The 22582-nt window shown below is 39.3% G+C and overlaps 1 protein-coding gene across 1 annotated transcript in view; it reads left to right on the top strand.

Annotated features, from left to right (window-relative positions):
• The first annotated feature begins 326 nt into the window (after window positions 1-326).
• Window positions 327-22582, top strand: part of bace2 (beta-secretase 2) — a 35906-nt gene continuing 13650 nt past the window's right edge. Inside the window, exons 1-5 of the mRNA XM_052110082.1 lie at window positions 327-775; window positions 17830-17918; window positions 18201-18417; window positions 19079-19210; window positions 21437-21571. Of these exons, the coding sequence (XP_051966042.1) occupies window positions 500-775; window positions 17830-17918; window positions 18201-18417; window positions 19079-19210; window positions 21437-21571 (849 nt within the window). The 5' untranslated portion in view covers window positions 327-499. The remainder of the gene's footprint in view (window positions 776-17829; window positions 17919-18200; window positions 18418-19078; window positions 19211-21436; window positions 21572-22582) is intronic.

The raw sequence follows: 22582 nt of genomic DNA, 5'->3' as shown, positions 1-22582 counted from the left end.
TTTAGAATACACTAACTGAAAATAGCTTTCCAGATTAAACATTACACACCAAACGTCGTTTCCTTCTGTATGTACTACAAGTTGTCTACTAGTGAGCAACAAACCTAGAAAGCAGTGGGCATCACAGACTTGTTCCGACCGTTTTTCTTTTCTTGTTGTTGTTTTGCCCAGCTGACTTCGCACGCGCTCGTGACGCTCAAATATGCGGTCTAGGTAGGCAGCTCACTAGGTTTTGACACACAGCCGCAGGCGCAGTCCCATGCCTCTGGCTTTCACTTTAGCGCTGGAATGTTTGGATATGCTCGTCATATCCGTCATATGCTCTTTCAGGAAGTTATCAGTTCTAAACTTTCCACACATACTTCATTTTCCTGCAGCCTCGGTCTGGTTCCCATGCTCTCTGAACTAGTTATCAGAATGGAACTGAAGTCATCAATGGCAAACTCCTGCATTTTGAAGCAAAGCTGAGTGTTCCCTGATCACTGTGAAGTTTGGCGAGATGCGGCTCCTTCGTCTTCTGTTGCTTTTTCTTTCTTTCTGGTTGTCACATTCAGTGTTTAAAATACCCTTAAAAATCTTTGCTGGGAATTTCAACGCGTCTGTGCAGCTGGACCTCAGGCCTTTGAAACAGAATGAAGGTGAAGTTCAGAGCGGACTGTCCCTGGCATCGGATCCAGCGGGGATCGTCAACTTTCTGGACATGATCAATAATTTACAAGGAGACTCTGGGAGAGGTTATTATATGCAGATGGTCATTGGGACCCCGGGCCAGACGGTATGTCATTTGCCAACCTTTTGAAAACATCTTTTCTTTTGCACATGCAGTAGGTAAATGCGAATAAATAAGACTAAGAGAAACGTTTTACATTTTGTAACTGTCTCAAGATAGAGGGCATATGCTACATTTAAACGTTTGAAACAAAATTTGATATCATTAATCAAGGTCGTCGTCACTATTTAAACATTCTAATCCCAGTATTTGGACACATTTAATTAATATGATTAGTAAATGTTGCAACAAGTGACATACATTTGAAAGAAAGACAGTTGTAAAGGTGTCATTTATATATATTTACTGTTCAAAATGAAGACAAAAAAGTATTTGTACTCTTAAGATGCACTTAAAAAATATGGATATCATTGCATAAGATAGCAAATATCAACGCAAGTGACATTTATTTCAAAGGAAGATAGCACAAGCACACCTTTCAAGCATATGTTTCATAAAAAGAAGGTTGTAAAGGTTTAAATGTAAAAAAAATTATGACAAAAGGTATTTGGACACTTAAGATACTCTTAAAAATGATCTGTTATTTCATTTCATAAAACATAAAAGCAAGTGACATTTTTTAAAGAGAGATTTTTTTAAAACAAAAATGTACTCAAAGAAGGTTGTAAAGATTTTAATTAACAAAACTAGTGAAATACTGCTCTAAATAAAGACAAAAATGACTCGGACACTTAAGGTACAATTATAAAATATATTATATATATATATATATATATATATATATATATATATATATATATATATATATAATAATATATATATGGATATTATTGCATTAAATGGGAAAATACCAAAGTGATTTCTGTACAGTTCTGTAGTTACTCGACCTTCTGAAAACATCTTTTAAATACAATTTCCATAGTTAACCTTTTGATTTTGTAACAATTGCCATTCAAGAAATAGTAGACATGTTACATTTGCTTTTAACATTAAACTAAATTTGCCCTCATTAATTGTCATACAGCAGTTCCTTAAAATTCATCCTCTTTATGAAATACAGTGGTGCCAAAGCAATATTAGACACTTTTTGATTGTTAAACATTAGTAGATAGTGATGACGCCTTTGGTTACTTTACTAGGGAGGGACGGACTTTATACATCCACTTAAAATCACTGACACCAGTTCTGTTACTGCAAAAATGGCATATAGCACCATTTGTTTACAGATGCCACTAGGTCTGATATCTAATGCAGTGACGTCCATGCATTTCAAAATGTGACTTTGGTGTCTAAATACTGTACATTCTGTGGTCACGGTACTAAATGTGCTTGAACAGTTCTCTTAAGGTCGACCATCCTTAGTCTTTGTAAAAAAAAAAATCCTCCCCTGATCTCAGGTAAGCTGTTTCTCTGCTTCTCAATCACCCAGTACCCAGCAGAGATGAGTAGACTGATCTCAGATCAGTGTTTCAGGCATTAAGAGCATATCAATTCAGGCAGCATGTGATGTGAAAGTCTCTCTGAAACGCTCCGGGCGCAGGATGGAGACCAAGGCGTCCTTGATCTCTGTGCTATGAATATGTAAGAGCCGAATCACATGGGTTCACATGACAGCGGGCCCCTGGATGAGAGCAGCTGACTCAGATTAGGTCCTGAGGGAGACGTGTATGCCCACTTCACTGTACAGTCTTTCTGTTCAGTTAGTTTTGTTAACTTTAAAAAAAAAAAAAACCTAAACTGTGTTGGTTGAGATGGTAAAATAATATATTTCTTATGTTAGGCCATACCATGTGTTGTATGTTGGATGGTACATTTGTGCACCTACATCTCAAAAACAAAGTCAATCTTAGATAGATGAAGGCTGTGTCTGAAATCCTGTTCTGTCAGAGTACTGTATACAGCATTTGATTAAGAATGTACATCTATGTTTTCATTGTTTTCTTTAAAGTATGTTCTTTAGGCAGGCCTATGCAGGTGAGTTGTATGAATGCATTCCCGGTTACACTCCATCCTTGAACCGAATAGAAGACATAGTAACAATAACTGAAAATAAATTACCCAAGTTTCTTTTTTTAAGCTAGCCCAACTGAATCACAAGGAACAATTTTCTTGGAATTTATAGCACATCCAGTTGAAAAGAGCCGTCCGACTCACGGTTCTCTGCCATTTATTTAATTCAGCAATTTGAATGTTCTGTCTCCTCCTCTGGCATGGCATTACGGGACAGTGCAGTGTCCAGTTAAAGTGCTCATCAGAAACTTGCCTAAAGTAGTCAGTCATACAGGTATTTCTTTATCACTCTTTTATGAATACTGAGAAATCAGTCACCCTACTAAATTGGCATACTATATAGTAAAAAAGTATGCATATTCAAACGCAGACTTAGTTACTGACAGAAACTCAGTCTGACATTTTCTCTGCAAACTGATTCTCACATTCTCAATCTTTTTGCATGGTTCTCTTGAATACTTCATTCTGATTGGTCAAGCACAGCATTCTGTGATCAAATACTACTTAAAAACTGTATAATTGACTATAAAGTTATCTCAGGCAACTGATTTCTATGCTAGTTTCTTGTCTCTCGTATCAAACCAATTTGTCATGTTCATTTATTTATTTGTCGAGTTGCCATTTAATAACTGGAATAATGTTCAGTCAGCTGGTCATTATTGAAAAAAAAATAGGAATATAATTAGGTTATAATGACTTTGTACATTATATTTTACATGCTGTTTATTAGTAATGTATACATTTGCTTTGACAACAGTTATTTACTAATTATGTAAATTATGTGCATCATGTAATTTAGTCACATTTTGGTTTTGTTTAATTCTATTCAATTTGATTATTTTTGTATGATTCATAATTATTTCCCAAAATATGCTTAAATAACTGGATGGAAAATCAATCATGCACGTTGGAGAATCTGAAAATAGGTCAAGATTGTACTTTGGACTTTGTAACTAGCGTTTTTTTTATATAGAGCTTTACTAGGGCTGCCAATTTAACATTTTATAAATCCATCCATCCATCTTCAACCGCTTATTCGAAGTCAGGCCGCGGGGGCAGCCGCTCCAGCAGGGGGCCCCAAACTTCCCTATCCCGAGCCACATTAACCAGCTCTGACTGGGGGACCCCGAGGCATTCCCAGGCGATGTAATCTCTCCACCTAATCCTGGGTCTTCCCCGAGGCCTCCTCCCAGCTGGACATGCCTGAAACACCTCCCTAGGGAGGCGGCCTGAGGGCATTTTTACCAGATGCCCAAACCACCTTAACTGACTCCTTTCGATGCAGAGGAGCAGCGGCTCTACTCCGAGCTCCTCACGGATGACTGAGCTCCTCACCCTATCTCTAAGGGACAAGCCCGCCACCCTTCTGATGAAGCCCATTTCTGCCTCTTGTACTCGCGACCTAGTTCTTTCAGTCATGACCCAGCCTTCATGGCCATAGGTGAGGGTAGGAACAAAAATTGACCAGTAGATCAAGAGCTTTGCCATCCGGCTCAGCTCTATTTTCGTGACAATGGTGCGATAGAGCGAGTGCAATACTGCCCCCGCTGCCCAGATTCTCCGGCCAACCTCCCGCTCCATTGTCCCCCTCACTCGTGAACAAGACCCTGAGGTACTTAAACTCCTTCACTTTGGGCAATACCTCCTTCCCTACCCAGAGTTTCCTGCTGAGAACCATGGCCTCAGATTTAGAGCCATTTTATAAAATATACATAAAAAAATGTTTTCACAATTAATCATGCTCCTGGACTGTAATAAGGAATATTCCTGCCATTATAGCAATTCAAGCTTGAAATACTAACTTCATGTTTTTGCGAGTCCCAGTCAGATGATGGTAGTAAGGGCAACTCCAGCTGTACATGTCAATCACACTTAGAGCAGACAGCACAAAATGAGGACTTGTTCTTTCATTCAAACACTGGACAGAGTGCAACTGAATGCAAGGTTGTCGAGACCTGTTTTTCAAAGTTTCAAACTCTTATACTTTTAAACACAAAGCTCTGTGTTTATGAAGTGACGCAACAAAAGTGAGACACTTTGAAAGCTTCCATCTCATGCCTGTGTACATAGAGGCGTCCTGTAAAAGCTGTTATATTAAGTCAACCTCGGACAGACTAACAAATTTAGTGCCTAACCGATTTATCAATTGACCGATATTATTGGCCAATATTAGGCTTTCACAGATATATCAGTATCTGCGTATATGTTTTCCGATATGCACAGATATGAAAATGCTTTTTCAGAACACGTAATGCAGAAAACAATGCTTGGGGTGATTTAGAATTGGTGTCATAACGTAGTTTGTCCAGCAGAGCGCACTCCAACTCCATTGTTTACAGAGATGAGCTGACGGTGGTTTTGCAGACGTGCAGAGTTAAGCGGTGTCTTCAAGGTAAGTTGCTAACTGGTTTGTGAAATACATACTGGAAAGGTAATAAACAATGACCCCATCATTTTCCCTTTTCATTATAACTAATATAACTTTAACCCTGTCCCTGAAAACCATGTCACTCATGTTTATCACATCTGTTTGCTGTTTGCCAGCTATTGTTTGTCAGTGCAGTCATTAACGTAGCAGATTGAAAGGTAAACATCAGTGCAGTGTTCATGCTACTTTGTTACATAGTTGGTGAGACCCAGTGCTGGAAAAGTAAATCAACAATGTCCATCTTTTACTCTATGTGACAACGAGCTTATAGCTAACTAGCTAAAGACATAGCTACTTTCTTGGTGGAAGCTAATGTGTAAATATGAATTCGCCAAACTGTTTTGTTCAGGATTCGCAGTTCGGTAACCCTTCAACCGAAAAATTCCAGTCATTGCATTTACAAAATATAATATTTAAAAGTCTGGTTTTCCACCGTTGAAAGTTTCCGCTGAACTTGTATAGCAGAATACGGTGTAACACAGCTGCCGCTGTTAACCTCTTTTAGTCAGCAGGTGTAAATGCTTATTGTTTTACAACCTAACCCTAATTGACTGGCTGTATTAAAAAAGTCAGCATTTGACTGATTCTAAACAGTACTACTGATGTGTATTTTAAAAAAAAATTTTTATGTATTATTTATTTAAATGGTCAGCAATTGACTGATACTAAACAGTACTGATGTTTATTTAGCTGTGGCAGGGCGGAGGGCGGGGCCAGGTCGTGATTCTACACACCCGCTCCCTTATCAGGCGAATCAAGCCTCCGAGAGTGCTAAAGGCTGACTGTGGAGGATGGTGTGGGAGAGAGAGATCGTTCCTCCTTTCCATTGAACTACGTTACACTGGTGCCGAAATCCGAGAAGGAGGAGGGAGGCCCGTCTCGGAGTCCTAGACACTGCTTTCCACCCGGGGGTGCGCCGCTGCCATCCACCGGGGGAGGGAGTAGCCCAACCGCCTGGACGTGGTGAACGGCCGCCGTCTGCGAGGTGAGTGGGGACTGGACTCCCCGACCGCCTGGAGCGATGGAGCCGCTGCCAGGGGCGGAGGAGTGCCCTTCCATCCCCCAGAACCGCGAAGGGGTCGACAAAAGACCGCCGTCTGTGAGGGAAGGAGGGAAGTGACTCCCCAACCGCCTGTAGCGGTAGGGCTGCTGCCCGGCGCCAGAGTAGTGTCCCCAGAAGTCGGCGTGAACGCGGAGGGGTGTTTCTGCCGGGGGCAGTGGGTCTGACTCCGGTCCGCCTGGGAAGGAGCGGCTGTCGTCCACCTGAGAGGGTGGAGGAGTGATCGAGGACCATGCGACAGTGTATCAGAGAACCGGCGAGTACGTTTTTATTTTATGTTTTTTCATCTCTCTCTCCTTTCTCTCACTGCCGCTCCGCATTGGCCTTTTCCCTCTCATTGAAATTTTATAGTGTTCTTTTGGGGGGTACTACACTGTTACAGGAAGTACCCCCTATTTAATTATTTCTGTTTCCTCCCCTTATCCCTCCCTCGTCCAGGTAGACGGGTATGACCTGCCGGCAGAAGGCACGCCCCTCCCTAGGGAAAGGGGGGGGGGGGTGTATGTCATGCCGGGGGCTCCCCAGCCTGATTTACGGACATGTCCGTCATATGTGTGTGTTTTGTCTTTTTGTTTAAGTTTATAATTAAAATATAATTTATATTGCCAAGCCGGTTCTCACCTCCTGCTTTCCATTGAACTACGTTACATTAGCTATTTATTTTATTTGAATTTATTCTTTATTTAAATTGTCAGCAACTGACTGATACTGAACATACAGTACAGATATTTATTTATTCTTTATTTTCTCAGTGTTTTGTTCTAGAAAAAATATTTGTTTAAGAAAGCATGCCTTCTGAGTACATTTGCATAGTCATATCTTTGTTAAATTAGGTGCACAATCAACATAGAAAATGTCTGTTTTCATTCCAGCTAAAAAATTAACTAGATTGGCCATCGTATAGGTAATCAGTGAATTTTCCCCCTCTAAAATCGGTGTCGGTCTCAAAAATCCCATATCAGTCGGGCTCTAAACGAATTCAATTGCAAAATGGATTGCTGTGGAAAATAAGCTAATGATAGGCCTATAGTATGTTGTGGAATTAAATAAAATCTTCCTTCTAAATCCACTTTTGCATTGTCTAATAATTGCTTTACTCATCTACCACAATTATGTAATACATTTTAATTATCTGAATTATATATTACACAGTGGATATAAAAAGTCTACACACCCCTGTTAAAATGCCAGGTTTTTGTGATGTAAAAGAATGAGACAAAGATAAATCATGTCAGAAATTTTTCCACTTTTAATGTGACCTATAATGTGAACAATTCAATTGAAAAACAAACTGAAATCTTCGTGGGGGAAAAATGAAAATGAAAAACCTAACAATAACCTGGTTGCAGAAGTGTGCACACCCTCTTATAACTGGGGATGTGTTCAGAATTAACCAATCACATTCAAACTCATGTTAAATACAAGTCATTACACACCTGCCATCATTTAAAGTGACTCTGATTAATCACAAATAAAGTTCTGCTGTTCTAGTAAGATTTTCCTGACATTTTCTTAGTTGCATCTCAGAGCAAAAGCCATGGTCTGCAGAGAGCTTCCAAAGCATCAGAGGGATCTCATTGTTGAAAGATATCAGTCAGGAGAAGGGTACAAAAGAATTTCCAAAACATTAGATATACCATGGAACACAATGATGAGGGTCATCATCAAGTGGAGAAAATATGGCACAACAGAGACAAGAACTGGACGTCCCTCCAAAATTTATGAAAAGACGAGAAGAAAACTGGTCAGGGAGGCTTCCAAGAGGTCCACTGCAACATTAAAGGAACTGCAGGAATTTCTGGCAAGTACTTGTCGTGTGCTGCATGTGACAACAATCTCCCGTATTCTTCATATGAATGGGCTATGGGGTAGGGTGGCAAGACGGAAGCCTTTTCTTACAAAGAAAAACATCCAAGCCTGGCTGAAGTTTGCAAAAACAAACATCAAGTCTCCCAAAAGCACGTGGGAAAATGTGTTATGGTCTGATGAAACCAAGGTTGAACTTTTTGGCCATAATTCCAAAAGGTATGTTTGGCACAAAAACAACACTGCACATCACCCAAAGAACACCATACCCACAGTGAAGCATGGTGGTGGCAGCATCATGCTTTGGGGCTGTTTTTCTTCAGCTGGAGCCTTAGTCAGGGTGGAGGGAATTATGAACAGTTCCAAATACCAGGCAATTTTGGCACAAAATTAGAATGCATCTGTTAGAAAGCTGAAGAGGAAGTTCACCTTTCAGCACGACAATGACCCGCTCTACACCAGTTTCATGTACAACAGTAAAAAGAAGACTCAGGGGTGCAGGCCTTATGGGAAGAATTGCAAAGAAAAAGCCACTTTTGAAACAGAAAATCAAAAAGAAAATGTTAGAGTGGGCAAAGAAACACAGGCATTGGACAACAGATAATTGGAAAAGATTGTTATGGATCATAACCCCATTTAGCTTTTGTGGGGTCAGCTAGACTGTATGGTGTGTGAGATGTGCCCGACAAGACAGCTACATCTATGGTAAGTGCTACAGGGTGTGTGGGGTGAAATGTCACCTGAGTATCTGGACAATCTGACAGCTAGAATGCCAAGGATCTGCAAAACTGTCATTGCTGCACATGGAGGAATTTGTTGATGAGAAAATCTTGAATAGTTTAAGAAGTTATTTAATCGTATTGGGTTATTCATATTTGGGGGCCTTTTCCTGCAATTATTGATATATGCAATCAATTGCTATATATTCAATTAATGAATTGCAAATTATGTAATAAATTTGATCATTAAAATGTTTAAATTCTGAAGGAATGTTGCTTTGAAGTAGTGAGATAAAAGCATTTTTAGATCTATACTGAATAATTGCATTCTCTCTCAACCATTAACCTAGTGATTATAGATGCATCACAGTGTGTCTCTGGAAATATTATAAAATTGTGTCATTGAACATCATGTTTGTTCTTGTATCTCATCAAAAAATCCTCTGCGAATATGTAATTAAGGGTACTCATGTTAATTGAGGCGCTCTTCCTAAACGTGCCACTAATTGCGGAATGTGTAGTATATGCGGAGGCGTCAGACTGAAGTGCCTCACATCAGCTAATTGGTACAAACAGGTAGCAGATGCGTTCCCAATGACAGTACGCCTGCCAATTAGCTAAGCCACCTCAATAGGGGCGATTAGAGTGTGCTTCACCAGTAGAGGAGTCATGGGAGCAATGAAAGGAGGGGGAGGAAATAAGAAGGAAGGGGCCAGACTCTTTGAACTGAAAGGAGTTTGTATGTGTCAGGGTGCTGTTGTGGACTAGCTTTATGCTTATTGAAGAAGTAGTAACAGCATGTAGTATGGCTGGATTTTTCGTGCCAGAGTGGTAGGAACATTGCCAAAGTAATCGACGTGTCCTTGAATCTACATGAAATCAAAACAGATCCCATTTACTTTCTTAATGTTTTTTTTTTCTACTATTGTAGGTAACCCAGATTCAACTTTAAAATGATAAAATTAATTAAAACTGTGTAATCGTCTAATCATTTATTAAGCATTTAATTGTATTTTTGTTTGGGGACACAACAGGACACAACAGGAGATTTCAGTATATGCCAAAAAACTAAAGAAACCACAAAAAGGCACCATAAAACAATAGTAAAATGAATCCATAAATTTGTTAGCTATAATTAAAATGTTCAGACTGCATTCTGTGAAGAACAGACCCAAATTCAAGCCTTTTATTCTACAATATCCATCTCTGTCCACTGCAGTGCCGTCGCACCTGCTGTAACCATCAACATGCGCTGGTTTCGTTTTCAAAAATTGCCTCCTCAAGCATTACAACCAGTGGTATTAAGGCAGTGATGTAGAATGCTCATTGGGTCTGAAGTGTCTCTAGACCATTTGTGACATGCCGTATTCTGCAATGTATATGTTTGAATGAGATACAGTATGACAGTGCCATTATGGAGTGCATCAGGGTAGGGTTGCACCAGCGGTGCGTAAGGTCTCGCATAAGTTTGGACGTAAAGTTCACACTAAGGTCTGAGTAACTACTAGTTATTTTGTAACTAAGCCAGTACTTAATTTGGTTGCACCACCTGTTCTTAATGCAAGACTTAAATAGTAGGTCATGAGCTCTCCGTAACGTAATGCATAGCCGCATATTATGATGCTTACTTAAAATTTACAGTGGTGCCGAATCCCGGGAGGGAGGAGGGATGCGTTGTCCCGGAGTCCTCGCTGCTGCCGTGTGCCTGAAGAGCAGCCGCGGCCATCTGCCTGGGGATGGAGGGGTTGCTGCCAGCCCCAATAGCCGGAGGATCCACTGTTGTCCACCGAGAAGGGGAGGGGCAGTTCCGTCCACCAGGGGTCGGAGGGCTCGGTGCTATCTGCTGCTGGGGGAGGAGCTAGCTGTTGTCCGCCAGAGGGCGGAGGACCGGTTGAGGACCAGGCGACAGCGTGTCTGTGGACCTGCAAGCAAGTTTTTCTCTCTATCTCTTTGTGTGTCTCCCGCTCCCCCTTTCCCTCCACCCACGCCTCCTCTCGTCTCTCCCAGGAGGCGGGGTGGACCACCTGCTGACAACGACCAGAAGGGCAGCATCTCCCATCCAGATGGGGGGGATTAAGTCAGTTCGGTGGCACCCCGGCCTGAATCGGGCAGGGGAGGAGTATGACTATGAGGAGGAGGGCATGGCCGGGCCATGAGCGTGTACGGATGGCGCTGAATCAGATGATCAACAGGAGAGCAAGATAAAGGGGGGCTGGCGGTGCCAGTTTGATAGAAATACGGAGAGACGCACTGCATGTGTTTTAGTCTTATGGTTCTTGTTTGTTTTATGTTGAGTTTGATATTAAACTTTATGTTGACTGTTCAGCCAGTTTCCGCCACCTCCTTGCCCATCCGTTACATTCTTCAACAACAAAACATTTTTTGGTATGAGTAGTGCAGAATATTCATTAATTATTATTTCTTTAAAAATATACAGTGAAAAATTTTAAGTTTTAAAATACAGTATGTTTAATATTTGAAAAAGTTTGTCCCAATTCAGTCAAGTTTTGTAACCAACATATAGGTAGCCATTTTGTTGTCATTTGACCAAAAAAAAAATGAAAAAAGAAGTTAATATTTGTTAAGTTTAAATGTATATTATGTCATAATTAAATATCAATATTTTGACACTTATGCATGTTTTGTTCAAGTTATATGGAGTAACCCAGTGTGGACATGTAATCTCTCCACCTAGTCCTGGGTCTTCCCCGAGGCCTCTTCCCAGCTGGACGTGTCTGAAACACCTCCCTAGGGAGGCGCTCAGGGGGCATCTGTACCAGATCCTAATGACCTCAACTGGCTCCTTTCGACACAAAGGAGCAGCGGCTTTACTCGGATGATGGATGACTGAGCTCCTCTATCTCTAAGGGAGAAGCTCGCCACCCTTCTGAGGAAACAATTTCTGCCGCTTGTACTCATGACCTAGTCCTTTTGGTCATGACACAGCTTTCATCGGTTTCCTTGAAATATATGTTTAAAAAACTTTTTTGAAATTGATGAAGTTGTGAACACATGTATTCATGGTGCAAGAAATGTATTTAATACCTTTTTATTTGATGGTCACACCACATTTTGTCACTAAATACATTTTCGTAAATACATTGTAAAATGCAATAACATTTTTTTTTAGACATTTGTAAAACATGGACACAAAGAAAACATTTCTATGAACTCATTACATGTATTTTAAAATAGATTTAAAAAATATATATTTTTTATAATAAAAGATTATAAAAATTCCACCTCGGACAGACTTTTTGTCAGTGACCCTGGTGCTGCCGGTGTTTCAGTAGAGTAGTTGTCCATAATAGACTGCAAACTAGTACTCTGGTCAGGATCCATTCTGCTATGCAATGCTCTTTCTCATAATCACATATGGATACAATCAAGGCCTGTCCTGCATTATTTTAAACATCTGGTTTCTCTTAGAATGTAAAATGGGTTGCTAAGGTGTTTCATGTTAAAATATCCTCCATACTTGTTTTTTAGTGCATGCTTCATGCACATTGGTGGAAGGTGCCCCGCATTTTGCCTGGGTATGGTGAGGGTAAATGCTGTGAGTCAAGTCAGTCAACAGCAGACTGTCAGTGTGCAAGACCTTTCTTCAATGTGCTTGTAAATGGATCAATGTAAAGGAGGAGGCAAGAACCGGCTTTTCAATATAAATAATAGTTTAATGATAAACTTAAAAGACAACATAAACACACACGACGGATATGTCTGTTAACGATCTCTCTCTCCCACACGATCCTCTGCAGTCGACCTTTATCCCTTACGCTTAATTAGCCTAATATGGTACCGGATGTGTAGGACCACGACCTGGCCCCGCCCTCCACCCTGCCACATTCCTTCCTCGTTCTCTCAGGCTGGGGAGCCCCCGGCCTGATGTACGCCCCACCCCTTTCCCTGGGGGAAGGCGTGCTTTAAGTCTGGGCTGCCGGCAGGTCATCCCCATCTACCTGGGAGGGGACGGGGGGGGGAACAGAAATAATTAAAATGGGGGAGTACTTCCTGTAACAGTGTAGTACCCCCAAAAAAAAACACTGTAAAATTTAAAAGAGGGAAAAGGCCAACGCAGAGCGACAGTGTGAGCGAGAGGAGAGAGAGATGAAAAAAAAAAGTCTTACTCGCCAGTTCTCCGATAAGCCGCAGCCTGTTCCTCGGCCACTCCTCCACCCTCTATCGGACGACATCCGCGCCTCTCCGGGCGGATCAGCGGCAGTCCTCCAGCCCCTGGCTGACGGAACGCCCCGCCGCGTTCTCGGGGAACAGAAGGGGTCTCCCTCGCCCCTGGCAGCGGTTCTCCCGCTCCAGGCGGTCGGCAGTGAGCCCCTCCCCGCTCGCGGTTGGCGGTCTTAAACCCCGCCGTGTTTCAGCAGCTGGTAGGTGACTCCTGCGCCCCTTGCAGCGGCCCTGACCGCTCCAGGTGGTCAGTTAGGAGCCCCTTCTCCCCTCGCTGTCGGCGGCCATCGTGCTCTTTCAGGCGGCTGGGCTCCTCGTCCCCTGGCATGTGGCCACGGCTGCTCCGTTGGGGTGGACGGTAGTAGCGAGAACTCCACTACGGCGTATCCCTCCTCCTTCAAGGGTTTCGGCACCAGTGTAAAGGGATCAATGGAATGGAGGCGAGAACCGGCTTTTCAATATAAATAATAGTTTAATGTTAAAATTTAAAGACAACATAAACACACACATGACGGACATGTCCGTAAACGATCTCTCTCTCCCGCACGATCCTCTGCAGTTGACCTTTATCCCTCACGGAGGCTTAATTAGCCTAATACGGGACCGGGTGTGTAGGATCACGACCCGGCCCCGCCCTCCGCCCTGCCACAGTGCTCAATACACCATCTGTCAAGTGCCAGCTTTGCAAAGTGCGCCCAGAGTACGCAGGTGTTTCAGATGTTTTCCTAGATGTTATGCTTTAAGTTTGTACTGGTTGTCAGAACACTCATCATCATTGTCTCTAAATAAAGCCTGGTAGGATTAGGGAATTCTATAAAATAATGTAAAACCCTGAAAAGTTGAGTTGAGATCTGTTAGATTATTCACAAATGTCTTGCAAAAACAATAAGAAAATTACTCCTCTTGAATTTCTCCACACCCCTGCCAGAAACACAAATAGGTTATGTTTGGAATAGTATACAACCATACTACTTTAGGGTTGCTAACTGTTCTGTATTAGCTGGGAGTCTGGGACGTCCCATATTTTGACCGAAATTAACATTGTATACTGAGCAGTATTCAGTATGCCGTTCTGAACATAGCCAAAGCCAATCTATCTCAGATCCACTCATCTCCCTAATCTAGAGATAAAATCATTACTTAACAACTCAAGATTTTCCCTTCTGTTTAATTCAAACACGGCATTAAATTGCATTCCTGGGTTTAAGAGTCAAAGTGCTTTTAAATGAAGCTGTTTGGATGAGTGTAGCAGAGCAGAGCTGTGTGTATATTATGATGGCAATAACGATGAGGAATGCCCATGGTGGCATCTTTGGCAACTAAATGAGATGGCACAGCTCTGTTATCTCATTAGTTCCCCCTCATTGAACCAGTCCTCAGACAACATTATTCCACACATGCCTGGCAAACATATGCTTGGAGTGGTTAAATTGGAGGGCTCCATCGTGCCAGCAGGGATTGATGGGATACGGGTGGCTGATATTTAAGCATAAACATTTGGGAAAATATTTTAGCTTATGGGGACTATGGAAACATGTAGCCTAATATTACTTAATTTGTATTTTAAACTATTTTTGCTAATCTGGTCGATTAAAATCCCGTCTTTTAAGTAAATGTATTTTTTGTATCTCATATATATATATATATATATATATATATATATATATATATATATATATATATATATATATATATATATATATATATATATATATGACAAATATACATTAAAAATGCAACTCGCACTAAACAATTACTTGAATACACCTTTACTGTGAAGAACATGTTTTCAATTACTGTATTCAGAGTCATTTTTATATATATTCAGGAATTAAAGTAATTAATGTCATGTGGTGTAACCTTCTGGAGACACCAAAGTCTCATTAAAAGCTGAAATTCCTGGAAATAAATGGGATGAGTATTGCTGAATAATCTTTTATTATTATTATTTATATTTAAAAAAAAACATGAAACAATTTTGTTTTAAAATATGATTCATATTTGAAAATCCACCAGATTGAAGCCATGTGACAAAACAAACATAAAACAGAGGGGACTCATGTGTGTGAAGTTTTAAAAAAAACATTATTTTGTCATATATATATATATATATATATATATATATATATATATATATATATATATATATATATATATATATATATATATATATCATAATTCTTTATTATATATGATAATTATTATAATGTTAATTTTCACATTTTAGAATAATAGTAAAGTCATCAAAACTATGGAATAACATAAATGGAACTATGGGAATTATTCACTTTTAATTGACTGTATCACAATTCTAGTGGGTCAGAAGTACACAAACACAAAGTTAACTTTGCCTTTAAGCAGCTTGGAAAATTACAGAAAATTATGTCAAGCCTATTTGCTTCTGACAGGAGGTGTACTGAATTGGAGGTGTACCTGTGGATGTATTTTAAGGCCTACCTCATGACATCATGAGAAAATCAAAAGAAATCAGCCAAGATTTTAGATTAAAATTGTGGACCTCCACAAGCCTGGTTCATTGTTGGGAGCAAATTCCAAATGCCTGAAGGTACCACATTCATCTGTACAAACAATAGTATGCAAGCATAAACACCATAGAACACGCAGCCATCATACCACTCAGGAAGGAGATGCATTCTGTCTCCTAGAGATGAACGTAGTTTGGTGCGAAAAGTGCGAATTAATCCCAGAACAATAGCAAAGGACATTGTGAAGATGCTGGATGAAACAAGTAGACAAGTATCTATATCCACAGTAAAACAAATCCTATATCGACATAACCTGAAAGGCACTGAGAAGCCACTGCTCCAAAACTGCTTTAAAAAAGCCAGACTACAGTTTGCAAGTGCACATGGGGACAAAGATCTTCCAAATGAACATTTGACCCCAAGCATACCTCCAAAGTTGTGGCAAAATGTCTTGAGAACAACAAAGTCAAGGTATTGGAGTGGCCATCACAAAGCCCTGACCTCAATCTGAAAGAAAATTTGTGGGCAGAACTGAAAAAGTGTGTGCGAGCAAAGAGGCCTAAAACCTGACTCAGTTACACCAGATCTGTCTGGAGGAATGGGCCAAAATTCCAGCAACTTATTTTGAGAAGCTTGTGGAAGGCTACCCAAAATGTTTGACCCAAGTTGAACAATTTAAAGGCAATGCTACCAAATACTAACAAAGTGTATCTAAAATTCTGACCCACTGGGAATGTGATGAAAGAAATAAAAGCTGAAATATATAATTATCTCGACTGTTATTCTGACATTTCAAATTCTTAAAATAAAGTAGTGATCCTAACTGACCTAAAACAGGGAATGTTTTCTGCAATTAAAGGTGAGTTTAAGTTTATTTGGCTAAGGTGTATGTAAACTTTTGACTTGAACTATATATATATATATATATATATATATATATATATATATATATATATATATATATATATATATATATATATATATATATATGTTGTGTAGGTCCCCTCTTGCCGCCAAAACAGTGCCAACCGAGTAAATTCTAGAGACTGTTGTGCGTGAAAATCCCAGGAGATCAGCAGTTACAGAAATACACAAACTAGCCCATCTGGCACCAACTATCATGCCACGGTCCAAATCACTGAGATCAAAATTTTTCCTCATTCTGGTGGCTATATATGAACATTAAATGAAGCTCCTGGCCTGTATCTGCATGATTTTATAAACTGAACTACTGCCACACAATTGGCTGATTAGATAATCACATAGCTGAATTTTGGTGCCAGATGGGCTGGTTTGAGTATTTCTGTAACTGCTGATCTTCTGGGATTTTCAGTCTCTAGAATTTATTCTAAAAAAAGACATTTAGTGAGGAGCAGTTCTGTGGACGGTAATGTCTTGTTGATGAGAGAGTTTAACAGAGAATGGCCAGACTGGTTCGAACTGACAAAGTTTACTCTGATAAATGCTCGGAACAATTGTGTTGAGAAGAATAGAATCTCACAATGCTATTCTGAGATGCGGGCTGGCGCTGTTTTGGCGGCACAAGGGGTACTATACAATATTAGGCAGGTGGTTTTAATTTTGTGGCTGATCTGTGTAATATATATATAATATATATATACACACACACACACACACACACACACACACACGTTCCAAATTGAGGCTGATGCCCAGATGGCCGACATGCTTGCCCGGGCAATCAAAACAGTACTTCTGTTGTCATGTCTTTATGAATACTGTCTTATACAGAATTTATCTTAATGTGCCTCTATAAAGCTGATACAAAAGATAGGTTTGGTGTTGAAATCAGTAAATACAATAATGTAATGTAAATCTTATTTTCTGTGTAGTTATTGTAAGTGTAATTTACTATAGTGTGGATGCAACACTCTGCATGTTAAATTAACTTTGTCTGACACAGTATATCCAATCCAACTCATACATTCATACATTCAGTCATGGCCATGTAAAGATGATGAACCTGGTTACTTTCATGTGATATATGCCTGCAAACCAGGCAATGATGTGACAGAACTGTCTATAAAGCACTTTTTACATGCAGTGAAGTCAAATAATAAACGTCTTTAATTTAATAATTTACAAACATTCAAGCTTCATATTTCTTCTGTACTGTACACCTAATGTACATCCAATTCCATTGGACATACATTACTGTAAATGTGTTTCTTGTTTGTTTCTAAAAACTGAGGGATGGATTTTAAAGTATTTTCTGAAGTGTTTTACAATACTATATTTAATACTATTTAATAATACAATATTTTACAATACTAAGAATTTCTCTTGAATGATTTACAAATGACCTATAAACTATGGTGCAATGGGTGTAATGTGACTTTTTGTTAATAATTCAGGTAATGACGCAGAACTGTTTTCTGTCTTTGCAGCTGAACATCCTGGTTGATACTGGAAGCAGCAACTTTGCTGTAGCTGCAGCAGCACATCCCTACATCACACACTTCTACAACAGAGCACTGTAAGATCACACTTTTGAAAAGATGTTTAACAAATTCAGACCACACTTTTTGTTGAGTTGAGTTTTTGAAAGCCTTCTATACAATTCACTGAACATTTTGTCACATTTGAACCTGGTTTTCGCCATGAAAATAGCCATGGAATCTGACATGGCATTAAATTGCAAATGAACGAACATCACACATTACTAAAACAACCAGACAACAGTTTTGTGTTACAATCATTACATTCCAGCCTTTTTATGCATATCATTGAGTGATGAATGTTATCTTGGTTTGCTCAGTTCCGGTACATATCAAAGCAAAGAGCGGGCCGTTGCAGTGAAATACACACAGGGAGAATGGGAAGGGGAACTGGGAACTGACTTCATCGCCATTCCTCAAGGACCTAGCGGCAGCATCACCATCAACATTGCCGCAATACTCACTTCGGAAGGCTTCTTCCTACCTGGGATCAATTGGCAAGGCATTTTGGGCCTTGCATACCCTCTTCTAGCTCGAGTAAGTGAGATGGCGCTGTGACAGAGTAGGTTTATTGAGGAGCGGTGTGTTTACTTGGGAGTTGGGTGTAACTGTTTGATTTAGCCAAGCTAGGATGTTAAAGTTTTGTGTCACAAAGGTGTGGCTTGTCTACTCCATCATCAGTGGTGTTTAAGTTTGAGAGTGGTGCATATACTCATATAAGTATACACAATAGGATATAGAGGGTGTATATTTGGCATATATGGAAGTAAAGAACTGAAACGTTTTGTGTTTGATTAAGGTGCAATGGTACCCCTATAATTGATTTTTCTTCTTTTTCTTAACAATCATTTTTTTGTGTTAAGTTCTTAAATTTAATCTGTTCATTAAAAATAAATTCACCAGTAAAAAAAAAAGTAATACTTAACAAAGTCATATGAAATACAACAGCAAATTAAGAAAACAGAGGAATTTATTATGGTAATTTTGCCCATGCATCTTTAATTTAGATGCTATTTTTGTCACTTTCATTGCCATTTATTTTCGGACAGTTAATTTATGACCATCGTACTGCCTTTTTAAGGGTTGTTTGTTTACGTGAAGTTACAAATGTTTAAATTTAGCTGATTATTGCAAAATGTCACAATGATTCAAATGATTGAAATTCAATAGAATAACTTTTTGTCTTTTCCTCTTTCAGCCTGACCCGTCCGTAGAGCCCTTCTTCAACTCTGTTGTGCGGCAAACCGGTATTCCAGATGTGTTCTCTCTGCAGATGTGTGGTGCAGGAGTCTCTGCCAGCACTGCAGCTGACCCAGCGGGTGGCAGTCTGGTGTGTTCCCAACCCCAAGTAGACCTAAAAAAATATACTGTTCACCTGCTACAGCCCAAAATAGTAAACTGATCTCACATCTACAACTACCATCTAAACAATGATACTGAGCTTGACCGGGTCATATTATGCTCTTCTCCTTCAGTTGATAAATTACTACTGCCTTGATGGATAGAAAACATACATACACATGTGTAAATAAAATGCAGTTTACTGCTTGCTTTGCTTGGTCGGTAATGGCACAATTTTAATTATGCTGGGCGAATGACACAGAAATTTGAGAATTAAGTGCATTTTATATCAAGAATAATTTACATACTGTAGAAAGAATGCGTGCTTGGGTGGGAAAGAATGACAATGACTTAATTTAAATACTCAAGATTTAGTGCTATTTCAGCACTGAGTACACCTGCTTTGCCATGGCAACTAAATTGTGGGTTGTCAGTGGATATAACAGGTTTTTGTGATGATATACCATGTGTAAAAGGGATTAAACTGTTTAGTGAGTTTGCCCCTCAATATCTTTGCAAGTGAATGTATCTTGTTTTTTGGATTTTTAGATACATAATAAGGAGTTAGAAATTATTTTTAGCAGTTTACGTTGGCCGTTCCTATGCAGAATAAGAAGCAGAGTGGAACAGACTTTATGTCAATAGAGCTCAACAGAATGTAAATATATAAAACCATTGCTTTTAAGTTGTTGATTATAAGTATAGAAATTATTCATATTAAATGTATTGCAAAATGTTAATATATTTACAAAAATATTAGTAGTTTGAGTGTAGGGAGACAGACTTGATTGCATCGCATCATGGAAGTGGTCATGGTCAATGCTGGATTAGTTTGCTGCCGTTTGTTTGCCACGACACTCTTAATTAGAGGATTTTGGATAGTGTACAGTGTACAGCAGTTCTTCATCAGGAAATCTGCTATTTAACAAAAAGTTGAAATAACTAGGATCAATGGCTTCAGCAGAAGCATATACCATCAATTAACGTCCTCGGCTCTAACAGTAGGTCTGTCTTTTAAAGGCTATCATTAACAATCAATTCCTGCATGGAAAAAATATTAACGTGATTTTTTAATTCCGGAACCAGACTGTTACTCTCTATAGTTAATAAATCAGCTACTCTGATTACAAGTGGCCACTGGAGAAGTAAATATTAGGTTTAAACAGCGACCTGCCTTGGCTGGCCACTTATGATGTGTCAGTAAAATGGATTTTAACCATATGAGTTGGTGCTGTATGGGCTTCCCGCCCATAAACCAGTTAAAAGCGATCAAGGACAGATTGAGCATCTCAGCGCTACTCAACTATCATAATAGCACAGCGCATCTCCGCATCTCACATACTATAGAGCAGCGTGTGTCATTAGTGAGAAGCTAAAGAAAGCTCCCCATTGCTGGCACATTCTGTTAGCAATACAAGAACCCTGGAAAAGGAGACGTGGAGTACCCTGCTGAGCAGAGCAGATGGGAGACTCTGTGGGGAGGGGTGTGTCCTGTGTTTAACAATGAACCATGTCCAAAGCCTTTCTGGAAAATTTGACTAGCCTCTTAATTGGATTCTATAATTAGGAGCCAAAGCACCAGCTCTCAGTCAATAATTTTAGATTGTCTTAGGATGTGTTTTGAGTTTTATTTCTTTACATTAGATAGCATGTTTAAATAGCACATGGAATTAAACTTTGACCGATATCGACCCAAAATCGATAAATAAGGTGGTGGAAAAGGGTGATAACGGAGTAACCAATTTTTCCATTTAGGGTCATGTCTATCAAAGGTACACCATCAATCAAAATATGCTTGAATCAATAATCAGTAATGGTTATTTATATAAACATTCAATGATATCCATGCTTCTTAAATGTCTTTTCTTTCATGGGACTATCGGCAAACTATCAGTGTTTATTTCTGTCAATAACCGATAGTTCCAAAAGTAGCTATCGCCACAGATTAAATGGAAAAACTGTTGACCTCTAAAAAGGAACATACTTACTTAGGTTTCTAATATATATTGCCTATATGTGAAAAGGGTTCAGATTTGTATATTTATTTTATTCACTTTAATTTATATACTTTAATTTATTTTTCATTTTATTTTAAGGGTTCAGATCAAGGAAATCCATTGTTCATTCAGTTGGGATTGGGATTATTTTACTGTATTGAAAAGAAAGATTATATGCCTCAATGCTTTTACAAATTGATTTTGTTGTGCTCTTTCAGATCATGGGAGGGGTTGAACCGACTCTTTACCAGGGTTCATTGTGGTACACCCCAGTCCTAGAAGAGTGGTACTACCAGGTGGAAGTCTTGAAGCTTGAAGTTGGAGACCAGAATTTAAATCTGGACTGCAAAGAGGTACACAACACTGTCCAATGATCACAGAATATGCTCCTTAATTAATTCAGTACACAGTAGCCACCAAAAGTATTTGGACAAATTCAGTCCGATACCACGCTCATGTACTGGTACTCGTAAAAATGCTGAAATAGCAAAAACCGATACCATCTCACATATGAATGTCATTAGGTAAACATTCAGCCTGCAAATTAAAATCACGTTTTGTCTTAGTGAGATTATTTAACCGAAAAAGCTGCGATTTATTGAGACAAATATATAGTTTGCATGTAATTAAAATGTGACCGCTTGTGAATGTGTGAAGACAGTGCTGTGCTGATGCCGGCTGCTCATACCTGTTGAAGCTCCTCCAAGGCTCATACAGGGAAAACAGCGTCATGAGCATTGCACGCTCTGTTTGCAACAGATGACAGTAAACAGAGTGCAGATTCACGTTGTAGCACGAGGCACATTCAAAGTACATATTCATTTAATTAAATAGCAGCTTTTTGCTGTTTAGTAATCACTGTGAGTCATGTAGTGACCGGCTTTTGCAGAGTGGGAATCTGCCATCACTTCAAAATAAAAGCTCCATCAAAATAAAAAGCAAATTTATAGGGAAAAAAAGTATGACAGAAATATATCAATACTGTAAGGTTATGTGATATTCACTATAATACTACTACAATTATAGTAGTTGTGCTATAGTAGTAGACGCTGTGCTGCTGCTTCCCCCTGATTGGTCTGAAGGTGTTTTTTTTTGTTGTTTTTTTTCAGCAGCAAAAAACATTTGTAAAAATGTTTTTAATCATTTGAATAAATAAAACAGGCTACTAATACTGAGAAAAGGAACTATTAAAATTATGAATATGTATGCGTGACTCTTTTAATAATAAAAATAACAATAGTAATAATAATAGTAGCAGCACAAAAAACATTGTCATTACATCGACGTCTGTGGCCTTTGACTTTGTATTGTACAGAATTTGGCCCTTGATGAAAACTAATTGGGGAACCCTGGCATAGAATCAA

This window comes from Xyrauchen texanus, chromosome 38 (genome assembly GCF_025860055.1).
Source record: "Xyrauchen texanus isolate HMW12.3.18 chromosome 38, RBS_HiC_50CHRs, whole genome shotgun sequence".
NCBI lineage: Eukaryota > Metazoa > Chordata > Actinopteri > Cypriniformes > Catostomidae > Xyrauchen > Xyrauchen texanus.
The sequence above is the reverse complement of the archived record's forward strand: the minus strand, read 5'-3'. Positions and strand labels throughout refer to the sequence as shown.